General features: G+C 39.7%; 1 protein-coding gene across 1 annotated transcript in view; it reads right to left on the minus strand.

The window, feature by feature from the left end:
- hspg2 (heparan sulfate proteoglycan 2) overlaps positions 1-21899 on the minus strand; it is a 102387-nt gene extending 80488 nt beyond the window's left edge. Inside the window, exon 1 of the mRNA XM_067593144.1 lies at positions 21205-21899. Within this exon, the coding sequence (XP_067449245.1) occupies positions 21205-21291 (87 nt within the window). The 5' untranslated portion in view covers positions 21292-21899. The remainder of the gene's footprint in view (positions 1-21204) is intronic.
- Positions 21900-22222: the final 323 nt, after the last annotated feature.

Raw genomic sequence — 22222 nt, forward strand, 5'->3', positions numbered from 1 at the left:
TTGAAGTTCTGTTGCTGGGTGGGCCTATCAATGAAACACCAAGTGAAGTGTTTACCCCCCACTCAAAGAATGATTGCCGATTACAATACAAGATTGTAAAACCAAGTCCTATGAGCTCAACTACAGCTATGCTAGCAGCTGTGTGGCTGTATTTAGGCACAGTGGAGCTCTGAGCTAAATGTTAATGTCAGCATGCTAACGTTCTGAGAAAGATAATGCTGACACGCTGATGTTTAGCAGGTTTAATGTCTTCCATCTTCACCATCTTACTTCAGCATGTTATAATGCTATTGGTTGCTAATTAGAACTAAACACAGAGTACAGCTGAGGTTGATGGGAATGTCTTTAAACATTAAACATATTTCACTTTTCACCACTGAAATTTTCAAGCTGATGATGATGCAAGATGAAAAGTTAACAGATCGCCAAAGTTATTATGATTCATTGATGTCTGGACCAAAGTTCATGACGACCTATCCAATAGTTGTCAAGACATTTCATTCAAAACCACAAATTTCAACCTCATGGCGGTGTGAGAGGAAAATTCAGGGATTAAGCAAAGTCATAACATATTAGTGTCTAGGAATAATGAATATCTGTCCAAAATTTTGTGCCAATTCACCGAGTACATGTTGAGATCATTCACTGGATAAATGAAAACTTTGACCTGCTGGGGGCGCTAGATGAAAAGTCAGTGGGTCGCCGAATCAGAATCAGAAAAAGGTTTATTGCCAAGTAGGTTTGCACATACAAGGAATATGCCTTGGTGTTGTGGTGCATAACAGTAAAAAATATACAAAAAATCAAGTAATCCTCAATAATATAAAAAGAATATTCGAAGAGAGAAGAGCTGCCACAGGTTTAAATCTTAAATTGAGGAGAATGAAATGAAATGTACAAAATACTGTCCAGGAATGTGCAAATGTTCATAAGTGTAAACAGTATATGCAGTGTGCAATTAATAATAATACAAGTTGTGTTAGTGTAGTGGGCCATGTTAGATCAAATATCACAGATGTGCAAATAGAAGATGGCATGGTGTCCATGTCAATGGGGGTCCTAGGCCTTGTTGAGTCATTAAGATTCATCAGCTAGGCACCATGGATATCTGCTCCAGATTTTAGGGAAATCTATTTGATGGTTGTCTGGATCAAGGCGGTGGCCCCACCAACCAACTTTGCCATCCCTGGAGACATGCCGCTAACGTGGCTAAAACATGTGGATGTAAAATGCAATTTTTGACCAATCTCTTTTTTTTTTAACATAATGACAGCTTCGGCTGAGTTGATTTAAAGGTTTGTGGGCCAGTTAAGCTTTAAAGGAAGTAGCAGAATCTGCTTGATGGCTCTGTGATTAGGCTCTGGTTTCCCTACGCTGATGTCAGTGGCAGCGTTAGATTTACCCTCCTCTCTTTCTCTCTCGCACATTCTCGCCTCAGGACCAACTAATCTGACACCACCTGTTGACTTGGCCACACTCACACTGTCCCACATAATCACAGGCCAGAACTAGCTCAGTCTGTCAACTCACTTCCCCCCCTGTGTATCATACTCGATTAGTTCATCATTCCAGTGTGTGGGAAAAATGGGCTAAGTAGACCAATCTTTCTAAGTACGCAGCTTATGCAACCATTTCTGGAAGACATTGGACTTTCGAAGCAATATATTGTATGTAAATCTTTCCACTGGGATGCAGAAATGAACATTTTGCATCTTTACAATAACAGATTGTTTATGAGCAGACTTTGTGAGAACAGAATAGACTCCAGGTCCTTTGGTCATGGAGAGAATACCCTGCAGGCGTCCTGGCCGGAGGGAGTAATTTCATGTTGGTAAAGCCACTTTCCACCAGTTCCCAAGGTCATGCTATTTGGGATGTCGATCTCATAATTAACTGGGATTTGGCTGGGTACCATGGTGAGGTTTTTGGAACGCAAAGCAGTTCCAACATGTTGAACATCTCAAACCATGAGTTTTAAATGGTCTTTGTTTGGTAACCTAAGATTTGGGCTTAGAACATCACAAGAAAACCTGCTGTTAACTGAACAGAACTCTTTGTTGGGCGCCATCTCCACATCAAAGTCTTTTTCCTTTTTTCTCACAACTTTTCCAATAATACTCTGTTACCTCTGCCAAGACTAAAAAAAAAAAAAAAAAAGTCCAAAGAGGTGATGTGCTGTGACAACAAAAATATTCTTTCTCAACTGTTTATGTCATTAATATAAACATAATAAGGCTGCAGAAGAAAAGATAGATATGCTCATCTCCAGATGTTCTGTGCAGCAGAGTAAACAAGACACTGCAGTCTGATGTTGACAAAATCATCAAAGGGAGGAAGGAGAGAAGGTATTCAGAGGTTATCCCTGTCTTTCAAGAGTCCCCTACATCCTTCCCATTGGAAAGTACCTGACAGCTGTTTTTGCTGACTGATGCATCATGGGAAAACTGAAAGTGGGAGTAGAAAAGAGAACATGGCAGTAGAAATCAGATCTGGCTTGGTCTCACTTGCAGAGCAACACAGGATATCCATGGGTGACAAAAAAAGGTCAGCTTTCATCACAGGCATGAAAAGGGTTTTCTAATCTTTATCAATCTCAAATAACCACATAAAAGATAATCATCCATGTGACTATCATGGGCTAGAGTGAGAATTCTGAAATATATTACGCTACATAGAGCCATTCACAATGGGTACTTTGCACTGGAGGGTCATCTGATACTGTTGTAAGAAAAAGATGATGGACTCCTTTGTGTCTTCAGGCATAAACAACATCATTCACTGTTTGCTTTTTGTATTCTGATCATGCTGGGGATGTCTGCTTTCAGTTAATTCAGGTAGTGAACTTGATCTATCAGATTAAAGAGTCGAATAAATTATTCTTTCTTTTAAATGTCCATCAAGTGACTCCATCGATAGACATTTCATCCATTGTAGAAGTATGAAAGCTCTAAATGCAAACACCAAGGAGGAAAATCAAACTTACATTACAAAAAAATCTTTTCTGTTTTTTATTTTTCTGCCATGATAGCATCCCTTACATTGTTGTTCTCCCGAGGCAGTTCCCGTGAATTTTTTGTAACGACTGACAATGTTGGTTGAGGCAATTTGATTGGTGCAATATCTGTACAGGTGGACACTAAAACTAGCTTAGTTCAGGTCTAACAGCCACGCAGGCAGGTAATCATGTTGAGGGCTGATAATGTTAGCTGTTGCTTAGTTCCATCTGTGATTTGAGCACTTCCTACATGTCATGATTTAAATCACAGGGTAACATACAGAGCACTGAATTTTCAGGACAACCCATTGCTGTGACTTTGACTTCTAGTCTGGTCATTTACCATTTACAACTGGACCAATAAAATAGAGTTAACGCTAGCCAGACACCCTCTTTGTATAATGTAGGATGAACACAGTATGAGAGTGTGGGAGCTGTTTGATGTTTGATGTTGTAAAGGGAAAGATGCCTTTACTCGCTAACGGTACATGTCAACTTGTCAAATTTCTATGTTCATGGGCTATGACAGTATGTCTCCTAGCAACACCATAGGAAACGTCCATTCAGAGGCCTGAATCTTTGAGGCTATTTCCACAAATATGTCCAAAAACTGTTTTATTCTCTTTTGAAAAAATGGAAAAAACATGCACAACAGCTGCTGTATCATTATACATAATATTTCCTAACACAGAAAGCGAGGAGAATTCAAATAGGTGGGCCATCTGTGCACATGCTTAACTAAGGTTTCACTCAGTACACTGGCTCCTCTTTCTCTGCAGATAAAATTAATCTACTCACAACAAACATAGGAAAGTACCATGGCTGAACCCTCAGTTTAAGTAGTCACGGTTATGGGTCATTATAAATAACACTATTATGAATGCCCTCAGCTGTTGCCGCATTACATATTATATGTTTTGGCAGAACAATGTCATAAACCAATTCCAGAGCAATGAACACAAAGGCATTCATGTATTTGCCATTTCTGTTCCAAATGCCAGCATATTTCCGAGGCCATCCACGCTTTGATTTGGTTCTAAACAAGGCTGAAAGGAGCACACTGCCAGTGCCTGTTTGGGAGAACTGGTGAGGGATGAAAATTCAGTTCCAGAGGCGTGTTAGCTTCAACAATCTAACAGCTGCTGGTTGCTTACGTCATCCTGATACAAAATGCTACTCTCATTTTGATAATGGAAAGTTACTTGCATCAACTAACAATTCTCAAAGGCAAAAGTCTGTGCTGGATCCAACACTGATTTAATGTAGCTTGTCAGTGAGAATGCATGAAATGTAGTGAGGCAGGTGACTTCTACAAATCTATGTCAAGGACCACCACCAGCTGAGTTCCCATGCATGTAGACAGGAGATCTACGAGGAGAACAGAGGTAGAATTCCAGGGGGAGATAAAAATACCTCAGGAGCTGCGTAGCTGCAGGTGTTATTACACCCTCCTCCAGAGGCCCTGCAGCCAGAGTGGGTGCAGGACAGAACAGGGGGTGAAGTCCAATGAAGAGAAATCACCAGACCTCTGTGCTATTTCAGATAATCATGTTTACTAATGATTTAGCATTTAATTTGCTTCAAAATTAGAGCAACTTATTACCTGCCACATGCGACATTTAAAAAGACAAGAAAGGACTGCTAGTCACTGCACATTCCCCAGAGCTTCCACCTATTACAGTAACACTCACAACAGTCATGTGTTTAATGCTTGTGCATAGTAATTTGAATTATATTTGGTCAGTATTTTCAAAGATGCTTTTGTGTAAGGCTCTCCCCAATATAAAACCCTGTACATGCAGTTTCCAGATCCATTGCTGGAGACGTTCAGTACAGTAGGCTGTCTGCTGCTTTGGTTGGCAATCTCCTAACCTCCCCATTTGAGGTTAGGGCTGGACAAGGACCAATAAACACTGAAGAAAGCCATGTTTCAGAAAACGCTCTGAGCAGTAGCAGGCACAGCCAACTGTTGCTCAGCATACTGGCACACCCACATCTGTGCAGCACATAAAAACTGACTCAAGATCTCTTCAGATTGGTATGGATGTGATTCAGTGAGAAGATATTACATACAAAATAGTTTTTCTGTTTATACTTGATTAGACTTTGCCTTCTGGAACAGAGTGATATAGCAACTTTGTTTTGACGGTATCCAATTTTTAATGACCAAAAATAGACATGAATGTTTTAAAGTAAATCGACCCACACTCTGGCTAGCTTCAGTCTAACAAGGGACTTTCCTGCAGGTTGTCTTCCATGCTTAGTGAAGGAAGTCATTTATTTCCCCCAATCCAAGGATCAAGGCAAATCTTAACCATCCTCCAAAAAGCCAGTGAGCTTTACTTCTTTAACGATACCCTAAAGCAGAGAAATGTGAACATTCCTAAAGCCAATTATTGGGTTCGGCATGTGAGAGGGGATCAGGTGCCCACTTTGTCGGCATGAAATGCCTTCTTCTTGATTGGCTCTCACCTTCTCCATTCACAGTTTAAAACCCTTGAATTCAGACTTCCTCTGTCACCCCCTGACAAAGGCTCAAGGGGCAGGACACTCGCAAAGAAGCGGATTATCTTCTGGAGCCTGGCTCAAGGAGAAGGATCTGGGGAATCCGAGTAAGGCGAAGGTCGGATTTCTCCAGGTGTAAAACACTTTTGTTTTGGCCTGTCAAAAAACACCAACCCCACAAATAGGATTAGTTTACCTGTATTACTTAGGGTAACCACTGGCCACTCCATTAGGCTCATGTTTCATTTTCATCTTTTCTGTATTTCACAACTTCTAGATCTTTGTAAGCCCATAAATGTTCCTTCTGAATTTCATTTGTCAGAACAGAAGCAGTCAGTCCTTGTTAATGGGTAGAATTTATGACAAGAAACACTCGGCTAAAACTTTTAACAAGTTTAGGCAGCTGTTGTTTTAACAGTTGAACACTTGTACAAGAAGTTCCTTATACTCTTGCAATGCGTCCAACTTTAGAAACAAGTATGGAAATCCAAGCCAGCCAAACACTAAGTCAGGCTCTGAGCAGACTTTGGATAAGCAAACTGAGAGACTGCAGGATGAAGATATGGCTATGAATGAGAGCTGGGGGAAAAGCTGTTGGATGGGAGATAAACAGTAGTCCCCTCATTACTTTTGTCCAAGGTCAACAAGGGGCTCTGCAAGAGCCTCTTGAGACGTCTCTGACTTTTACTGCATCATTTACAGTTTTACAGGCCTTAAGTCTAGCATCTTACCATACACGGGTAAGACATGCTAAAATATTCAACTATATTAACAAAGTCACAGGTATTTTTTAATCCTTGCACTGTGGTTATTGGTGGTATTTAAATCAATGGAAATGGCTACTACTGCTTGTTTAACTTAGGATAAAATACTAAGTTACTTAAGACTTCTGTATTTAGTTACTGACTGTATTGGCAGAATAACCTGCAGTGTATTAACTCACTTAGACTGGCAATCTTTCTGTCTAGACTATTTCCCTGCAGGGATCATTCACCAGTCTATCAGACAGACTGAAAGGCAGGTTGTGATCATGTGGCTTTAGTCATGATTCACAGATTGATTTAAAAAAAAAAAAAAAAGCAAATGATCCCTTCTGAAACAAAGCGATTCATAAAATGAGTCAGGAAATATAAGAATGTCAAGCACATCTGTTTTAAATGCTCCTAAAACAACAGGCATCTAATGCATAATATCAGAGCCGTCAACTGCCAACAGGTAAAAAACCCCCCCAAAAAACAGAAAACAGAAACATCTTCGGCTATGCTTGTAAATCCACAAATATATATCAGGATACTTATTGTGATAAAAGTAAGCCTGACAGCTATCCCATTTTCCTTGATGAAGTTGGGGATAGGAATTCCCCCAGACAGGACCACGCCTGCTGGATCTTACGCTTTGAGAGCCAGATAAAATCCCAAAGCTAAATTAAACACTTCCTTCAGTTAACTTACCCTTCCTCCGCAAGATAGTCCCAAAAATAAACTGCTGGCACGTTCACAGTGGAACAATACCTAAATGCAAACACTACAGCATTCACTACAGTGTAAACAGACATAAACAGATGAGATCACAATTTGTTTTTGTATGACTTTACTGTATGTCGGTAAATGGCACTTCTCTATTACTTTACTTTAAGTTACTGAATATCACTATGAAATGGAAATGTTTTTTATAACCTGTATCTTATTTTTGTCATCATTCCTACCACTTATAATAACTTTAAATCTCTATATTTTAAACAGGTCCCCTGTCATCAAATAAGATCTAAAAATTACGGACTTGCTTAGAGCTTATCTGGTCACCAGTGTTGTACTACAACAATAAAGGGCCAGTCAACTTTGGTGAACACTGACATGCGAATTTGTACCATTGATGGACAGCAAGCCACCTTGAATTGAGTGCTCACAAGGTAGCTAGCTTGCTGGCCTTTTTACCCCCTTTAAATAACTTGTTAAATGAAATGAAATGATGTACAATCCTGAGAACAAAATAACAGATGGTAACTATTGTGATTTACAGTGGCATGTTCCCAGCTTGCTATCGTGTTAGCTTGCCAGCTACAGTACTTCATCAACTACCCCTGCAAGTAGTTCCCACATCATTATTTTGCTGGGCCACGTTCTGGTGAGACCAAGATTAAACTTAGCAGAGACATGGTGTCCCCATAGACTGATGAGTTATTTGTTATCATAGTCAATAGATAAGATTAATAAAAATAAGATTCTGGTTGCAAAATATACATTATCCTCAAGATGTCTGATGTCAGATGAAATGGAAACCCTCCATAATATTTTTGTATGGTTGTGTCTGAGCTAATGAGTAATAATCCCACCATCGGGCAGCTAATTGAAACCGCAAACGTTTATTGAGGCTATTTGCAGACCTAGCAAACACAGGCTTTTTAATGATCCTGGTCCTGCGCTTTGTAAAAAGCTCCCATTACAATTAGCCAGGAGCAGGACATAAAAGTCAGCAGTTAACTTAAAAAATGTGGGTCAATCGATCAGGAGCCCTCATTCCATGAATGTAACTTTTATCACAGTAGGTTTCAACATTTATGTCATAACATTAATATATGATGTAAGAGGCTATATTGTACTCTTGAATAGTTTATTATACCTGACAGAAGCATTCCAGACTAAGTTTTTAAGGCATTATCATGGATCAAGCTGCGAAGTATAAAAACTGTCATTATTTAAAGCTCATTTCTGTTGCAACTCATGTTAAAGACTATACAGGTGGGAACTATCAAATGAGTGACAATCCTAATCAGGACCCTATGGACTCTAAACTACTTTACTTTATACTTGAAAGAATTTTTGTGATTTTGTTCTTTCTGGAGTGGACAGTTTTAAACAAATGCTGCAGGGGGGTACAGAGCTTTACCAGATGATTCACTTTAATAGCACTCTACATTCAAGTCGTACAGAGACTTGAGAGGATGCATTTGGCTTTGCACCAACTACACAACAAACCTGAGGGCCGACATCTGACAACCATAAACAGAGTCTGGGAGTATCTTCCTCTCAGCAGTTGACAGACGAATTTCACCTGCCCTCATAATTCAAAAACAGGCCTTAATTTGAAGGTGCGCTAACACCTACAAAGACATCTGTTTGCCAGGAGTTTATGCAATAATACAAGAAAGCAGGAGGGCTAACCTGCCTATTCATTGGAAGCAGATGTGAGGGATCCATTTCCTACTATAATAAGAGGTAATTATAGACAAGGGGCCCTGTGTGTCCGTGTGAAAATACGCTGAGCTCCGGTGGTTAATCAGCATAGTGAAGCCGTCAGGTATCTGAGAGACGACAGTGAAACTAACTGCAGTCTGCTCAATGTGTGACTCATCACTGTGCTAATGGACAAGCCAGCACAAGCCAGTTCATGACCTTTCAAGGAAAAAAGAGCAGAAAGAGGATAATTTAAGACTCAGCTTTCACTTGCATCTCTCCTTCTTGCCTTGCTGACATTTCTTTACAGTAAAATCCTGCTGTCTCAGACAGTGGGGAATAACATAACAGCACTTTTACATAGATAACATTATTACAACAAAATACATTATCATTTATTTTGCTTGCATTTTCAAGTGATCCTTAAGGTATTCACGCAAGCAATAACTCATACCTCAGCTTACTTCCAAATATTCCTGCCCAGGGGACTGGAGGAGCACAGGATGTGTGCAGTGAAAGTCAGGCAGCCATGGGTGACAATACACTATCCCTTAGAATAATAAATAATAATATATAGTAGTATTTGAATAGCTAAATGTTATGAACAGTTACTGACTATATTTTACTGTTAAGGTGTTCTTTAACGTCTTTTAGAGACAGAGCACAAGGGATCATGCATACTATCCACCACTCAGTAGAATTATCTGCTTCCACTGATTCATGCAATACATCTTAAAGTGCCAATCAGTAATACTTCTATACTTAGATTTTAAGTTGAGCATTAGCACCACAGATTCAGAGGTGACAAGAGTGCAGTGCAAAGGGAAGTGCAACTGACATTTTACTCTTTTCTGAAATGTATTTACAGGAACCTTTGACTTGACAGCTGTCAGAAGCAGGAGAAGTCTGCAGCAGGACAGTGATATTTACCATGGTTATATTTAATTTTTATGTACACTAGGCCTATATTATGGTTGGGTATATGCAAGCATGTTGGAAGGACGAGCTCCACCTCTGGGCAGCAGCAATAGCGTTGACAACCCCTTTAGAGACATAGCACCCAGGGCTGATCAGACCCTAATCTCTGCCTGTCTGGCCAGCCCTAAAAAAAATAGGTATGAACAAACAGCTCTACTCTCGTTCTTCTATTATCTCCCCTAAATCTTGTTTTCCATTATCCCTGCACCAGGAAAGCCCTGGTGAAACAACAGACTGAAGTTAACCATGTGCCCACAGGCAAGACTGATGTCTGTGCCAGAGAATCTGACTGCAGTCTGGTTTTTGTGCCAAATTTTAGCCCCAGTGTGCCCTCATCTCCACCCCTTGTACCCATGACAGGGTCATAATAGAGCCTCAGCAGGTGGAGCCTGGTAGGGAAGACAGGGCCTCTTCGTCCCGGCACAGCTGAAAGAGCCTCCTCTCTGTGCTCACAGTCCACATAAATCACACAGGCCCTCAGTTCAGGGGAAGAACCATTTAATTACCCCTTTTAAAGCAATAATTGCCTGACTTGGCTGGAGGTGCTGCCTTCATAAGGATGAACAGAAAAGCAAGACCTTTACTGTCTTGGATGAGTATGGAAAGAACATCAAGGGCAACCCAGATCTGTAATTTAGATAAGCAAATCTAATATATGTACCTCACATGGGTTTGGCTTTGAATAAAAAGAAATAAAGAAATCTGAAATTGCCTTTTGGGTGGCAAATTTAACCGAATATCGCAACAGTCGTGCATTGATTTAAAAAAAAAAAACCTCAGCAATGTTCAGCAGCTGCTGTTCCGATAACTCGATCCTCTGTGATGTGGTGTGATACCGACATTGTTGGTGGTCACCAGCTACCTACTATAAACTGCATGTCTCAACTGAGAACACAAGCTAACTCATGTCTCCACACAAGTTACATACTGCCATGTGAGCTTTGAGAGGTACAGAGTGATGAACCTTGGGTTGGTTTCAAAATAGGATTCTGTTGTTGCACATCTGTAGGTGTCTATATCACCTTTGAGTAAACACTGAACAGTAGCTTTCTGCTACTGCAGAAGAAGATAAACAAGCCTTTAAACTGAGTATTTGGATGACTACTCATTCCACGGAATCAACAGATGGTTTGGGTGGAGAGAAAATTATATACAGCCACTTTAGTCTAAAACCACAGAAATTCCCTTTGCCTTACCAACTGTGTTACATAGCCAACCTTCAGCTTCAATAGGCCTGCCAGGTACTGGTAGACTTGCATACTGTCAAACCTCTGGGCACATGATGGATGCTAAGCTACATTAGTCAGTGTGGTGTTTAAGGAGTCTTTGTATTTCATTGGATCTCAAGACAAGCTTCAAGACAAGTGTATTTGGAAATGATCAGACGCGTCAATGGTGATAGTTTCCAGCAGCGTACAAGGAGCAGTGATTTTAATCTTGTGAACTGCTCAACTAACAATAGGATCCACATTCCACTCTCAGAAGTGACTGTCTTATGTACTGCTGTGGAACTGCACACCCTGTTTCTCAAAAACCATACATCTCTCGGTAGCGAGACTGTCATGAAGAACATATCAGTGTATTAATAAAGGTTCTGTGAGGTAGTAAGGGAAACTAAACTAGTGCCATTGACTGTTCGCTAAAACCCCTCCATCATGTAGCAATTGTCCAATAAAACCTTGGCAACCAAAAGTTGGTACAGCAGGCCTGTCAAGCTTTGGATTTCTCCACATGCTGAAGCAGTATGCATGGGGCTGTAGTAAGAGCGATACTCCGTACATAAAGAGTTTGGACAGTAGTGTCTTTTGTTGCATTTCCAAAAATCAAAACCACAAGAGAAGAAGTGTAAGGAATGAATGAAACAACTCTAACATGTCCTGCAAACTACCTTACTACCTACAGTAGTAATTGAGGCCAAGGAGCACAGTATGAATTACCTAGGTTAGTTTGTGGGGTGTTATAATGAAATTTTTCTTTATCATACTGAACTATCTCTTAGAACAATGATCCTTTATCTTCACGTCTTCTTCATGGCTCATCAGCTGGTGAGGATGTTGACTTTTTGCCTGGGGCATCAGCCTCAGTCTTTTATCATGATATCATCAGTGTTGGGCAGTAACTCATTACTTTGTAGTGCCTTGCAGTAATGTAATTACTTTTTTCAGTAACGAGTAGTGTAAGGCATTACAATTTCAAATTCGGTAATTAAATTAGTTAGTTACGTCATTACGTCACTTTTTAGTCATGACATTTTCTATTTCGACATGTGTTAAATAGAAAAGATGCAACATGTGGGTGTGGAGGATTCTGAGTTGTTTGAAGGCAATTTTGACAGAGCGGATGGCTGAATAACTAAAATAAATAATGAGTAATGTAATGCGTATCACTGTGTCAATTCTGATGCAGCATAACATTTGCATTTGCAGAATTCTGGATGATGGATACAAGTTTTCTGCCTCATTTATTAGGCCTAATCACTACAGGTCAAAGAGCTGTGGTGAGTAATGTTTATTTTTTTATTAAAAACATCATATTTGAATGACTGTGCGTGTGTGTGTTTGAATCAAAGACTTCTTCCATTACAACACAGTTTGGCCCATGGTACGGATCATGCATCTTCAAAAGCAGCAAACCTGGATGGAAAATATTTCCACCCAAGTAAGTTCTGCTCAGCTGAAACACACTGTGATGGAAATTCAAAAATCACATTCTAGCTGAGAGGGAAAAATAAAAAACAACAAGGGCTTGTACTTGAGCATAATTAGGTCCAGGGGAATTCATTAATCCTTAGTTCCAGCATGTTACTTGCCAAGTTACTGTATAAAAACTTCTGTACAGCTTTGCAACAACATTCTGTGACAAGCTGAGAGACACTCCAAATGAAGCAGATCTTGCTGTGCAAGAAAGGAAAACCTGTCATAAATACCTCTGCATCAATACAGCATGGAAAAAAAAAGGCTGAAGACACAGGGGAGATATTTAAATAAGACTTGCTTGTTGACATATGAAAGCAGAAAAACTACAATGTCTAAAGATTATGTGGATTTTCAAGCATAAACATACTTCAGAGAGAAAATGGATTTAAGTAGAAAAAAAGGGGTGTATGGGGGTTAGAAAAACAACAAAACAAAGACTGGTTTATTTCTTTCAGCATATATAGAGCAGGACATCTGAAATGTACACAGGAAAGCCTGAATAAACTTTGCTTCAGGGGAAGTGGGGTCCTCTTGTCCTGTAGATAATTCCAGGTTTCATTTCCCCAACAGGATGGTGACTCAGCAAGGGACAAAAAAGTTTTAGACCATCACAAGCCACTGCACCAAAACAATGGACTGCCCGACAACCTCTTAAGCACAGACGCATTTGCTTCCAGCTCTAAAGATATCTCATCATAGAGCAAATCACTTGTCCAAATTGCCTTGTTGCTGGGGCACACTGGTGGTCAGATGGGTAGAAATGAGTTCTCCACAGCAACGATGATATAAATACTGGTTTACCGCTTGTTTACAATACGAAGGGATTGACAGTGAAAGCTACAAGAAAGAGTGAGCAGACAGAAGAAAGGATAGAGGGTGGAAAAAAAAAAAAGACAGACAGAGAAAATTCCTACAAGACCAAGAAGTGCGTGAGTGTGTGTGAACGTGTGTGTGTGTGTATGTGTGTGTGTGTATAACAAAGAGAATGAGTTGTTATGTCTCGAGGGATGGCAGCTGACATGATAACACAGACCAGACTGGTGAAGCTCTCCGGTCTCTCCTGAGGGCCTCTGAAGCCTCAGTGAGGGGCACAGCAAAGGTCCAGTACATGAAAACTGAAGTCTTCCATTAAGCAGAAACAACATGACATATCTAGTATCGTGTGTCTGTAACTGTATAACGTCAAACGGTACCAAGAGCATTTTTAAAACCCCCAACTGATCGTTCGCTAAGCCCCACGCAGTTTATAATGATAATAGTGGCAGATTTATGAAATTCTTAGTTATTTTTAAACAACTGATCCCTGATTTTAGGCTGAGGTAGATAAAAGCAGTCTCTAACAGTTTTAGCTAATTAGCAAATTAAGCTAACACTAGTGCTACTAGTGTACTAATGCTTTCTACAGCTAACTTTTTAAAGTTTCAAGCTGGCTCATTTTAAAACGAGAACCTAGTAAGTCTTAAAGGTCTTAAATATGTGCTTGATGGCTACATGCATGATATTATGCTAAAAGATTAAGGCTAAAGCTACATGTCCCAGGAAAAAAAGTTAGCATTAGAGCTGAAACAATTTGTCAGTTAATCTATCCAAAGCATTGTTGCAATAATCTGCAACAATTTTTATACTCTATTAATTGTGTCAGTGACTTTTCAAGCAAAAAAACACCAAAAATCCTCTGGTTTCAACTTGTCAAACAAGAGACTTTCTGCTTTTCTCTGCTTTATATCATTATAATGATATAATCTTTGGGTTTTGGACTGTTGGTCAGAAAAAACAAGGTATCTGAGGAAGTTATCTTGAGCTGTAGGAAATTGAAGGAAATGTTTTCATTACTTTTTGACATCTTACAGACTAAATGATTATGTAAGTGATTAAGGAAAAAAATAAACTGCAGATAAATCGATAATGAAAATAAACGTTGCAGCCCTTGTCAGCATCCTGTAGGAGACATGAAAATAAAGGAACATTGCTCTTGAATTGTGATGTTACTACTGTAGGTAACGTTAGTGAGCTAGTTAGCATTGATTACAGCTTAAGTTGGAGCTGAAAAACACACTGATTCATCCATTCCTCACACGTTTGTTCATATGTGTTTGGTTTTAAAAAAGGCTAAGAAACTTTTAATTTGCAGGAAGGTGTCTGGATGGCAGAACCTTTAATTTGTGAAATAATTGGCTAATTAGACTCCAGCAGACTTGCACAACTACCTACTTACAAGCTCCTGCATTAAACAAAAGTGAGCCGAAAGGGGAAGCGAGTTTTTACCCCTATATTTACTTTTCACTGAGCCATTACACCCTGAAGCCTGCAAAATTCCACTTGTCGACCTCCCTCTGAGAACATTAAGGGTTTAACAACAGCTTAGGTGAATTTGCATTTTCTTAGGGTTACAATAAAGTCTTGCAAAGATGGGAAGCCTTTCTCTTTCACAGGTACAGACTTGTTATACAGTAAATGGAAGTGGAGGCAGGGCGCTACTAGTTTGTGTTCAGGAAGTGAGAAACCATCAGCTCTGATAAGACACCGGGGTGGGATTTTTTTATAAACACTTGACGGGATGTCTGGGTCAAACCTTGTTCTAAAACACAATAGAGAAAAAAGAATGATAGGTTCCTTTAGAAAGCCTAAGTACCCTGGAAAAAAAATCAATTCTGTTCACAACACACAAAAACGCCTTTGCTGAAAAGGGCAGCAACCCCCATCAGTGTAGCTGTAGAAGTTTGTATGAGTTGGGAGGGACTATACAAGACAATGCAACAGCTCCCTTGAGCAAAAAGTCGAATGCCCAAGTGACTTCACATCAAGCCACTAGCTGAGACAATGGCATTCAATAGGGCACCGACAACTACAGAGCACCTTCAAAGGAAAGGGGCAATACAGTTAACTTAGCATTTCAATGAATTTCTAATAAGTGCAAGGCTGGGTACGGCCTGGGAAAAAGGCTGGTAATACAATGTGAAAAGATTGAAAAAGACTGTTAAAGATTGAGAAATCAGTCAGAGCCTGTAGCACTCTATTACAGGCTTTTGTTCTTCTTATCAAGCTGAGCGACTCGTGTTAGATTTAAAGCTCACTATTTCCGGAAAAGAGCAGAGTCGCCATCGACAATGAAGTACATCAAATTAAAGACCAGCTTGGCAGTCATTTCGCAAAAATGAATGAATTTCAAAGCACGGGAAGAAGAAACACTCGATATTAACCATTTTTCAAACGTAGCACTTACATCTTTTTTTTCCAATTTTCAGATGAATATCCTTCATATTTTAATACTTTCCTAAAAAACACTGACTGAAAACAGCGAAGGACATAAAAATCTTACATTTGTGATTTGCTACCCACAAATTTTTTTCTGACCATTAGCTGTTTTTATTGCTTGTGGTGTAGACAGTGTTTGTCCTCAGGTCATCCTGTGACCTCACTATGAACTCTGTTGGTTTTATTGCACCTGTAGCTTCATAACACAGGAATGAAGAGTCATATATACTTTGAGTAGGTTTCACTGAAACAGAAGGAGCCAAAGGGCACTCGTTTAACTGTCTGACTGCAACAAAGACTTCTTTTGAATGTGAACAGTTACATATATAATATGTAACTGTATAACATATATAACATATAACATATATAATATGTAACTTACAGTTATATGTAACAGTTAAATATATAATAATATACATAATGATTCGTGCAGGGAAAGACTTTTATTACTTGCTGCATTGCAAGGAGGTCAGACTACAGTACCTGACAAAAGTTTGGACACACTTTCTCATTGAAGTGAATGGGAAGATGTGTCCAAACTGAAAAGACAACATGAAATTGGTGGGAATTTGGTATCTTGCTCACAGGCAATTCACCAGTAAGGCACTTATTTGCATATACTGGGAAGCAAATTAAATTTTGTTAAAGGATGGCCACTTAAATCAGTAGACCATGCTTCACACTGATCATATAATGATTTTTAACAAGCATTACTGAAGAAAATAGAATGAAAATCTTTTATTCTTCCCTTTTACTCTTGTTTGGAGGTGTGTTGAGTTCATGGTGTAACCCACACAAAGTACATATAATTACAGAATGGCATCAACCTGACAGAAGCTCCTGACCAATCTGAGGATGATCCACGAATTATAAACTGAGATTTGAAACAAAAACCATCCACGGACATGCGCTTCAGAGAGGGAAAATGTAAATGTCTGAAGAGGTATGAATGGAAAGAGTGGAAGTCTAGTTACAACAGGCGGTACTCAAGAATATGTGGGCTCATGTCAGCACATGCACAGCGTTGCTGCTGTACCAGCTGAGGTGCAGCTGTGTTTGGATGCTACATTGTGCATGAAAGCACAAGGCCATGGAGCATACTGCATTGTGAGAAGACATTGGTTTGTGTGTATGTGTGTGTCCTGAGCGAGGGGGAAGTGAAAAAAACAATACATTTTAGGCATCTTTAAGGCTGCTGTATCTCTGCAATCGAAAATTCCTCATATGCATTACAGTACATGTACCTCACTGATCTGATAATACTAAATCATTGTGTTTTGGCTGCAAACTGAAAATGGAATCAGAAGATAAGAAGAAGAGGTGTTAAATCCAGACTTGGGGGTGCTGTAGCATATAGATCGCAATGTGGATCCTTAAAGGACCACACTAATGTTTTTGACATGTTTAAGTTCTTTACTATAAATCATGCAGACTTGACATTACAGCTAAGTGAGTATGGTAATGTTGATGTAAATACAAATCAGTGTGAAAATCCTGCACTGCATATGGTCCATTAGTGTAACTTTTACTAAAATCACTATGTCCACAGTGGTAGACTACCTTCCAATAGAGTTGAATTGATTAGTCGCTTGAAAGAAAATCAGTCAGCAACTATATTGTTAATCGATTAATCTTTGGATTGTTGGACTGTTGGTGGGAAAAAAACATGCAATTTCATGACTTCACCTTGGGCTCTAGGATACTATATTTACACTTTTTTCTTACATTTCAGTGACAAAAACCTGAGGATTAATCAATGATGAAAACAATCTGTAGTTGCAACTCTAAACACAAATAGGTTTTCAGTTTCTGCTTCATCGGTTCCACACTGAAAAGGAGTAGAATCGGTGAAACTTTGCCTTTAAATTAGCACTTCTGACCTGGTTGAAAGTTGATTTCCATATTGAAGTTAAATAAATAGAGGAAAAAGGGTTGGAAGGTAGCAAAAACATATAAGATGCATACAAAAATATAAAAAAAGAATAATTATATATTTAAAACGGTGAGCCAGGCACTTAAAGCGAGCTCTTCAACATATCCTGTTCTGAGCTACAGGCTGAATCAAAACCGTGCAAAGGGTTGGACACACTTTTCTTTATTTAGGAAGGGAAAGAACCACAAAATAAAACATTAAAACTGACTCAATGGAGATTTTTAGACAATAACGCCCACAGAAGCCTTTGCTGAGATTCTGGTCTAGTTTGTTTCCCACATCACAGCTTTTTGTGGAGTACCATCCTTTCTAAATGACTGAATGCGAGGCACATAAACACGCGAAACGTTAAATGGCGAGAAGAGTCAAACAAAACAGCAGCTTAACATGTCTGCTTGCATACACGAATTAAAAGTGAAAAGATTAGTTAACTATGTTACAGGAGCTCATTTTGGCTGTGAATAAATCATGAGGAACCCCTGCTGAACTGTGAAACAGAGTCAGGTTCAGAGTCCTCACCTCCCTGACCTCTATACGGGCCCAAGTCACACTTCACTGCAGAGTCAACAAATGCCAGCCTGCTGGCCTGCACTCCATATGTGCCAATGTGCTCGAGGAGGGGGCGAGCAACTTCAGTACAGCATTGTCCCGAGCGCCAAGATGGCCTCTCTCCTGGGGCTATAATTCAACAATGCAATGTTTACTGAACCCAGTCTCCAAGCAATTATGTGAATGGGTCTGGAGGGGGCAGACCTTCCCCACTGTTCAAACTGTGGAGTGGAGTTGGTGTTTGCACTGCTGTGCTTTGCAACTCCATACGATCCTCATCGACTCTGAATGGGAATTAAACACCAGGTAGCCTCGTCTGAAACGACAAAGAGCCACACAGAGAGACCAACCACCTCGCCTAGTCAATGCATTACCCAGTATAGACTAAATAAATCATCAGATCCGACTGTCAGCGCATAATATTTAGCCCTGGATGAAGGGGTTGAGTTACACACAGCAGAGAAACAGAACAATTTACACCAATGACACACACGCATAATATATAGTCATAGGAATTCAGGCCGCCCATCCCCCCAAACCCCAGTCCTACCCCCAATGAAGTCAAGGGACACTTGTGACAGTCTATACTGGGAGAAATCTCTGTGCCAAAATTGTCTGCAGCAATGCTCACAGTTGGTCTGATGTCATACGCCAGAAAACAAAGTAGAAGAAGCAGGAGCAAAGAGCAAGTGCAACAAAGCAGATAATCCATTCTCACTGGTAAAACACCAGTATGTGTCAAAATAGATTTGTGAGAAGCCCCTTTTTTTATTGAATATTGAGCTGTAAAAAATGCTTGTCTTGGGTAATTTCTCACACTAGTGCTACTGGTGGTTCACGGCAGGATGTGGGTATTCATTTGTGATGGAGGGCTCTTACCCATCGAGAGTTTTTTATTGACTTTGATTGTTTGAGTTGATGCGCATGACCCCGACATTCCAGCGGGGAGAACGGAGGGCCCATAGTAACACCAGTACATGTGCATAATTGAATCAAGAGACAGGGCTGCTGGAGTTCAAAGTCATAATGCAAGAAACAGATGCTTGTGGTTCCAGATAATTCAGTTATGTTGGTATTGTTTTGTTTAGGCCTAGCAGTCAATCAAGGCTGTGGTAAAAGTGTAGAGGCCGTCTCCTATTACCTTCCAGTGTCAGCACACAACAGATGATGATAGCACCCTGGGGACCGGGTAGCTTTTGTGGATCGATGATATTGTAGATACATAACTTGACTTTGAAGATGCGGGTAACGCGTCTTCTGTCTCGACTTTGCAAAGTGATAGATCATGTTGTCCGCTGGATAGGATACACACTCAATAGCATGTCACCGCTGGATGTTAAATATACCTTGAAGTCGTAAAAATTTTAACACTATAGCTTTTCAAGCGTCTGGCGCATCACTGTTCATATCCAGCAGGTGAAAGATTTATGTCTGCTGGCCGTTGGAACTATGCGCCATCACTCAAAGGGCTTTGTTTCAGATCGAATCAACAGTGAGGAGTCACAGATATCTCAGCCATGACAGCTCTGTTTATTAGAGGGCACAAAGGTGAGAGACCAGACGGGATCTCCAGAGGGCGGAGGTCTATTCTCAGCAGCAAAGCAATGGTCCTCTTCTATATGATTCATAACACAGATATAGCAAAGTAAAGACAACTTATTTCACTGAAATATCATTAATTAGACCAGGATAAATACTCAACAGTGTGTGGGCAGTATACTAAATCCATAAAAAAATTTGAAAATTACACAATTGGGGCTGCAACTAATTATTGTTTTCATTATTGATTAATCTGCCGATTATTTTGTCGATTAATCGATTAATAGTTTGATCTATAAAATGTCCGAAAATAGTGAAAAATCATCACGTCATTATTACCCACAGTCAAAGATGAAGTATTAAATGTCTTATTTTATCTGACAAACAGTCCAAAACCCAAAAATAATCAATTTACTATTATAAATGACAAAGAAAAGCATTAATGATCACATTTGAGCTGCTGAAACCAGCAAACTTTTTGGAATATTTGCTTAAAAAATGACTAAACTATTGTTGGATTATCAAAATAGTTGGTGGTTATTTGTCAAGCAAAAGTGCGAAACATTCTCTGGTTCCAACTTCTCTGTTTTTCTCTGTTGGATATCAGTGTAAATTTAATATATTTGGGCTTTTGGGCTTTTGTTTGGACAAAATCAGCAGTTTCAAGACATAATCTTGGGCACCTGGAACTGGTGCTAGACATTTTATAGATGAAACATGATCAAATAATAGAAAAAATAATCAATAATAATAATTAAAAAAAATGGCTAGATGCAGCCCTGAAAGCCGGACGAATAAAACCAGAGGATGCGACTGATATGGTGCATTCTCCTTCCTGTAGCAGATGTTGATGGGTGAGAGGGGCAGTAGATTAAAAACTTTTTTTCTTGTTTTTTTATTACATTAAGTCATTTTTTTTGCAAATGGACCTCAACTTTAAGGATTTCCAGGACTTACTCATCAATGAGGCAGACAAAGAAAAGAAGTCAGTCTGAAAATGTGCGAGGACACAAAGGACTAACATGCTGGTATTAAATGCACATTTTCAGATACTTTTAGCCCTCGCAGTCAAAAAAAAAATAACCCCATACATATGTTATAACTGACAGACAGTGTAGGCAACACAAGGAGTAGCATGACTAAGTTTGAGAAGGTTTAAGACTCCAGGGAGACTATGAATAGCTTGTTTCTATGGACAAACTTAGACCGGCTTCACTTAACAGGAGGTTCTAGTTTGTCATATTACTTTTAAAAGCATCTTTACGGTCCATGCTGACATGATATGACTGTGTGGGCAGGAATCTGTTATGCAGCCCACCTGCATGTGAGCAGTCCTGCACCACCACAGCACATTATTTACTGAACATAAATAGCAGCATCAACACATGCTCTTTTTCTGCCTTTAATAGGACATAAAGGCACTGATTTGTAACTTTGACTTGAGCTCTGAGGGGTTGAGGGGGGGTTAAATGGTTTTATAGGTCACTTTTATGGGTGAATGAAACATTTAACCCCAAGTAGAGAGTTTTAAAAGTGAAAAGAAAGAGCAAAAAAAAGAGAGAAAGTTTTTAGCTCACTTACAGTGACCAGCTGGCATGTGAGTATCAAGAAGAGGATAAGTCCACAGATCGAAGTGGTCGGAGTGCCCATTTTCCACCAACCCAGCATAGGCTGCAAATGCTGGGGAAAAAAGGAAAAACCCGAGGTCCTTCACTCCTCCTGGCCACTGGAGCGGTGTGATATCTGCACCGTTTTCAGACTTTTCTTCTCTGTGAAGAAACCCGGCTGCTCCTCTGCGCCCCACGCCCGGTGGGACTTCATCAACAGGTAAAAAAAAAAAAAAAAAAGGAAAAAAAAAAGAAAAGAGAGAAAAAAAAGGATCCTTTTCGCGCTGCTTTTGCGCACAGACGTGAAATATCGACTCGGAGGGGACTCCGAACGTGCTTCTCCTCTCGTGCACTCCGAAACTTGGACTTGTTGTGGGACTAAATGCGGTCTTGCAAGTCACAGGGAAGTCCTGCGCTGGGATACAGCAGACAGAGCGCTGCCGAGAAACTAAAAGGCGGAATGGAATTCAGGGAGTGCTGAAAGAGAAGACAGCTAATCCCAGTGAGGGGGAGACGCCACCTAGTAGACCCATGGTAGCTTTTGTACATGACCACACACTCCTCTCATGTGCCTCGGAAAAATGTCCTTGTATTCATGTAATGTAATACTGACTTTACCTCAGCGGTGGAAGAACTACTGAGATCTTTTACTTTGCTGCGATACTGCAGCAATAAAAAAAAAAAACTGCAAATCCCACCTGAGTAAAAGTTTAGCAGCAGAATTGATTTAAAGTATCATAAGTATTCATTAAGCAGACTGACTCCTTTAAGGATTATACATTTATCATATTTGAGTATTATTTTTTGATGTATTGGCGTGTAAGCTGCATTTTATAGTTTGGTGAAGCTGATTTTCTACACTTTTGGGAAGATTAATCAATAATAGATCAGATATGCAACTTGCAAAGTAACAGCTTAAACTGTCAAGAGTAAAAAAGTACACCAAATCCCTCTGAAATGTAATGAAGTATAGCATAAAATGGAAATACTCA

This window comes from Thunnus thynnus, chromosome 6, assembly GCF_963924715.1.
Source record: "Thunnus thynnus chromosome 6, fThuThy2.1, whole genome shotgun sequence".
Lineage (NCBI taxonomy): Eukaryota > Metazoa > Chordata > Actinopteri > Scombriformes > Scombridae > Thunnus > Thunnus thynnus.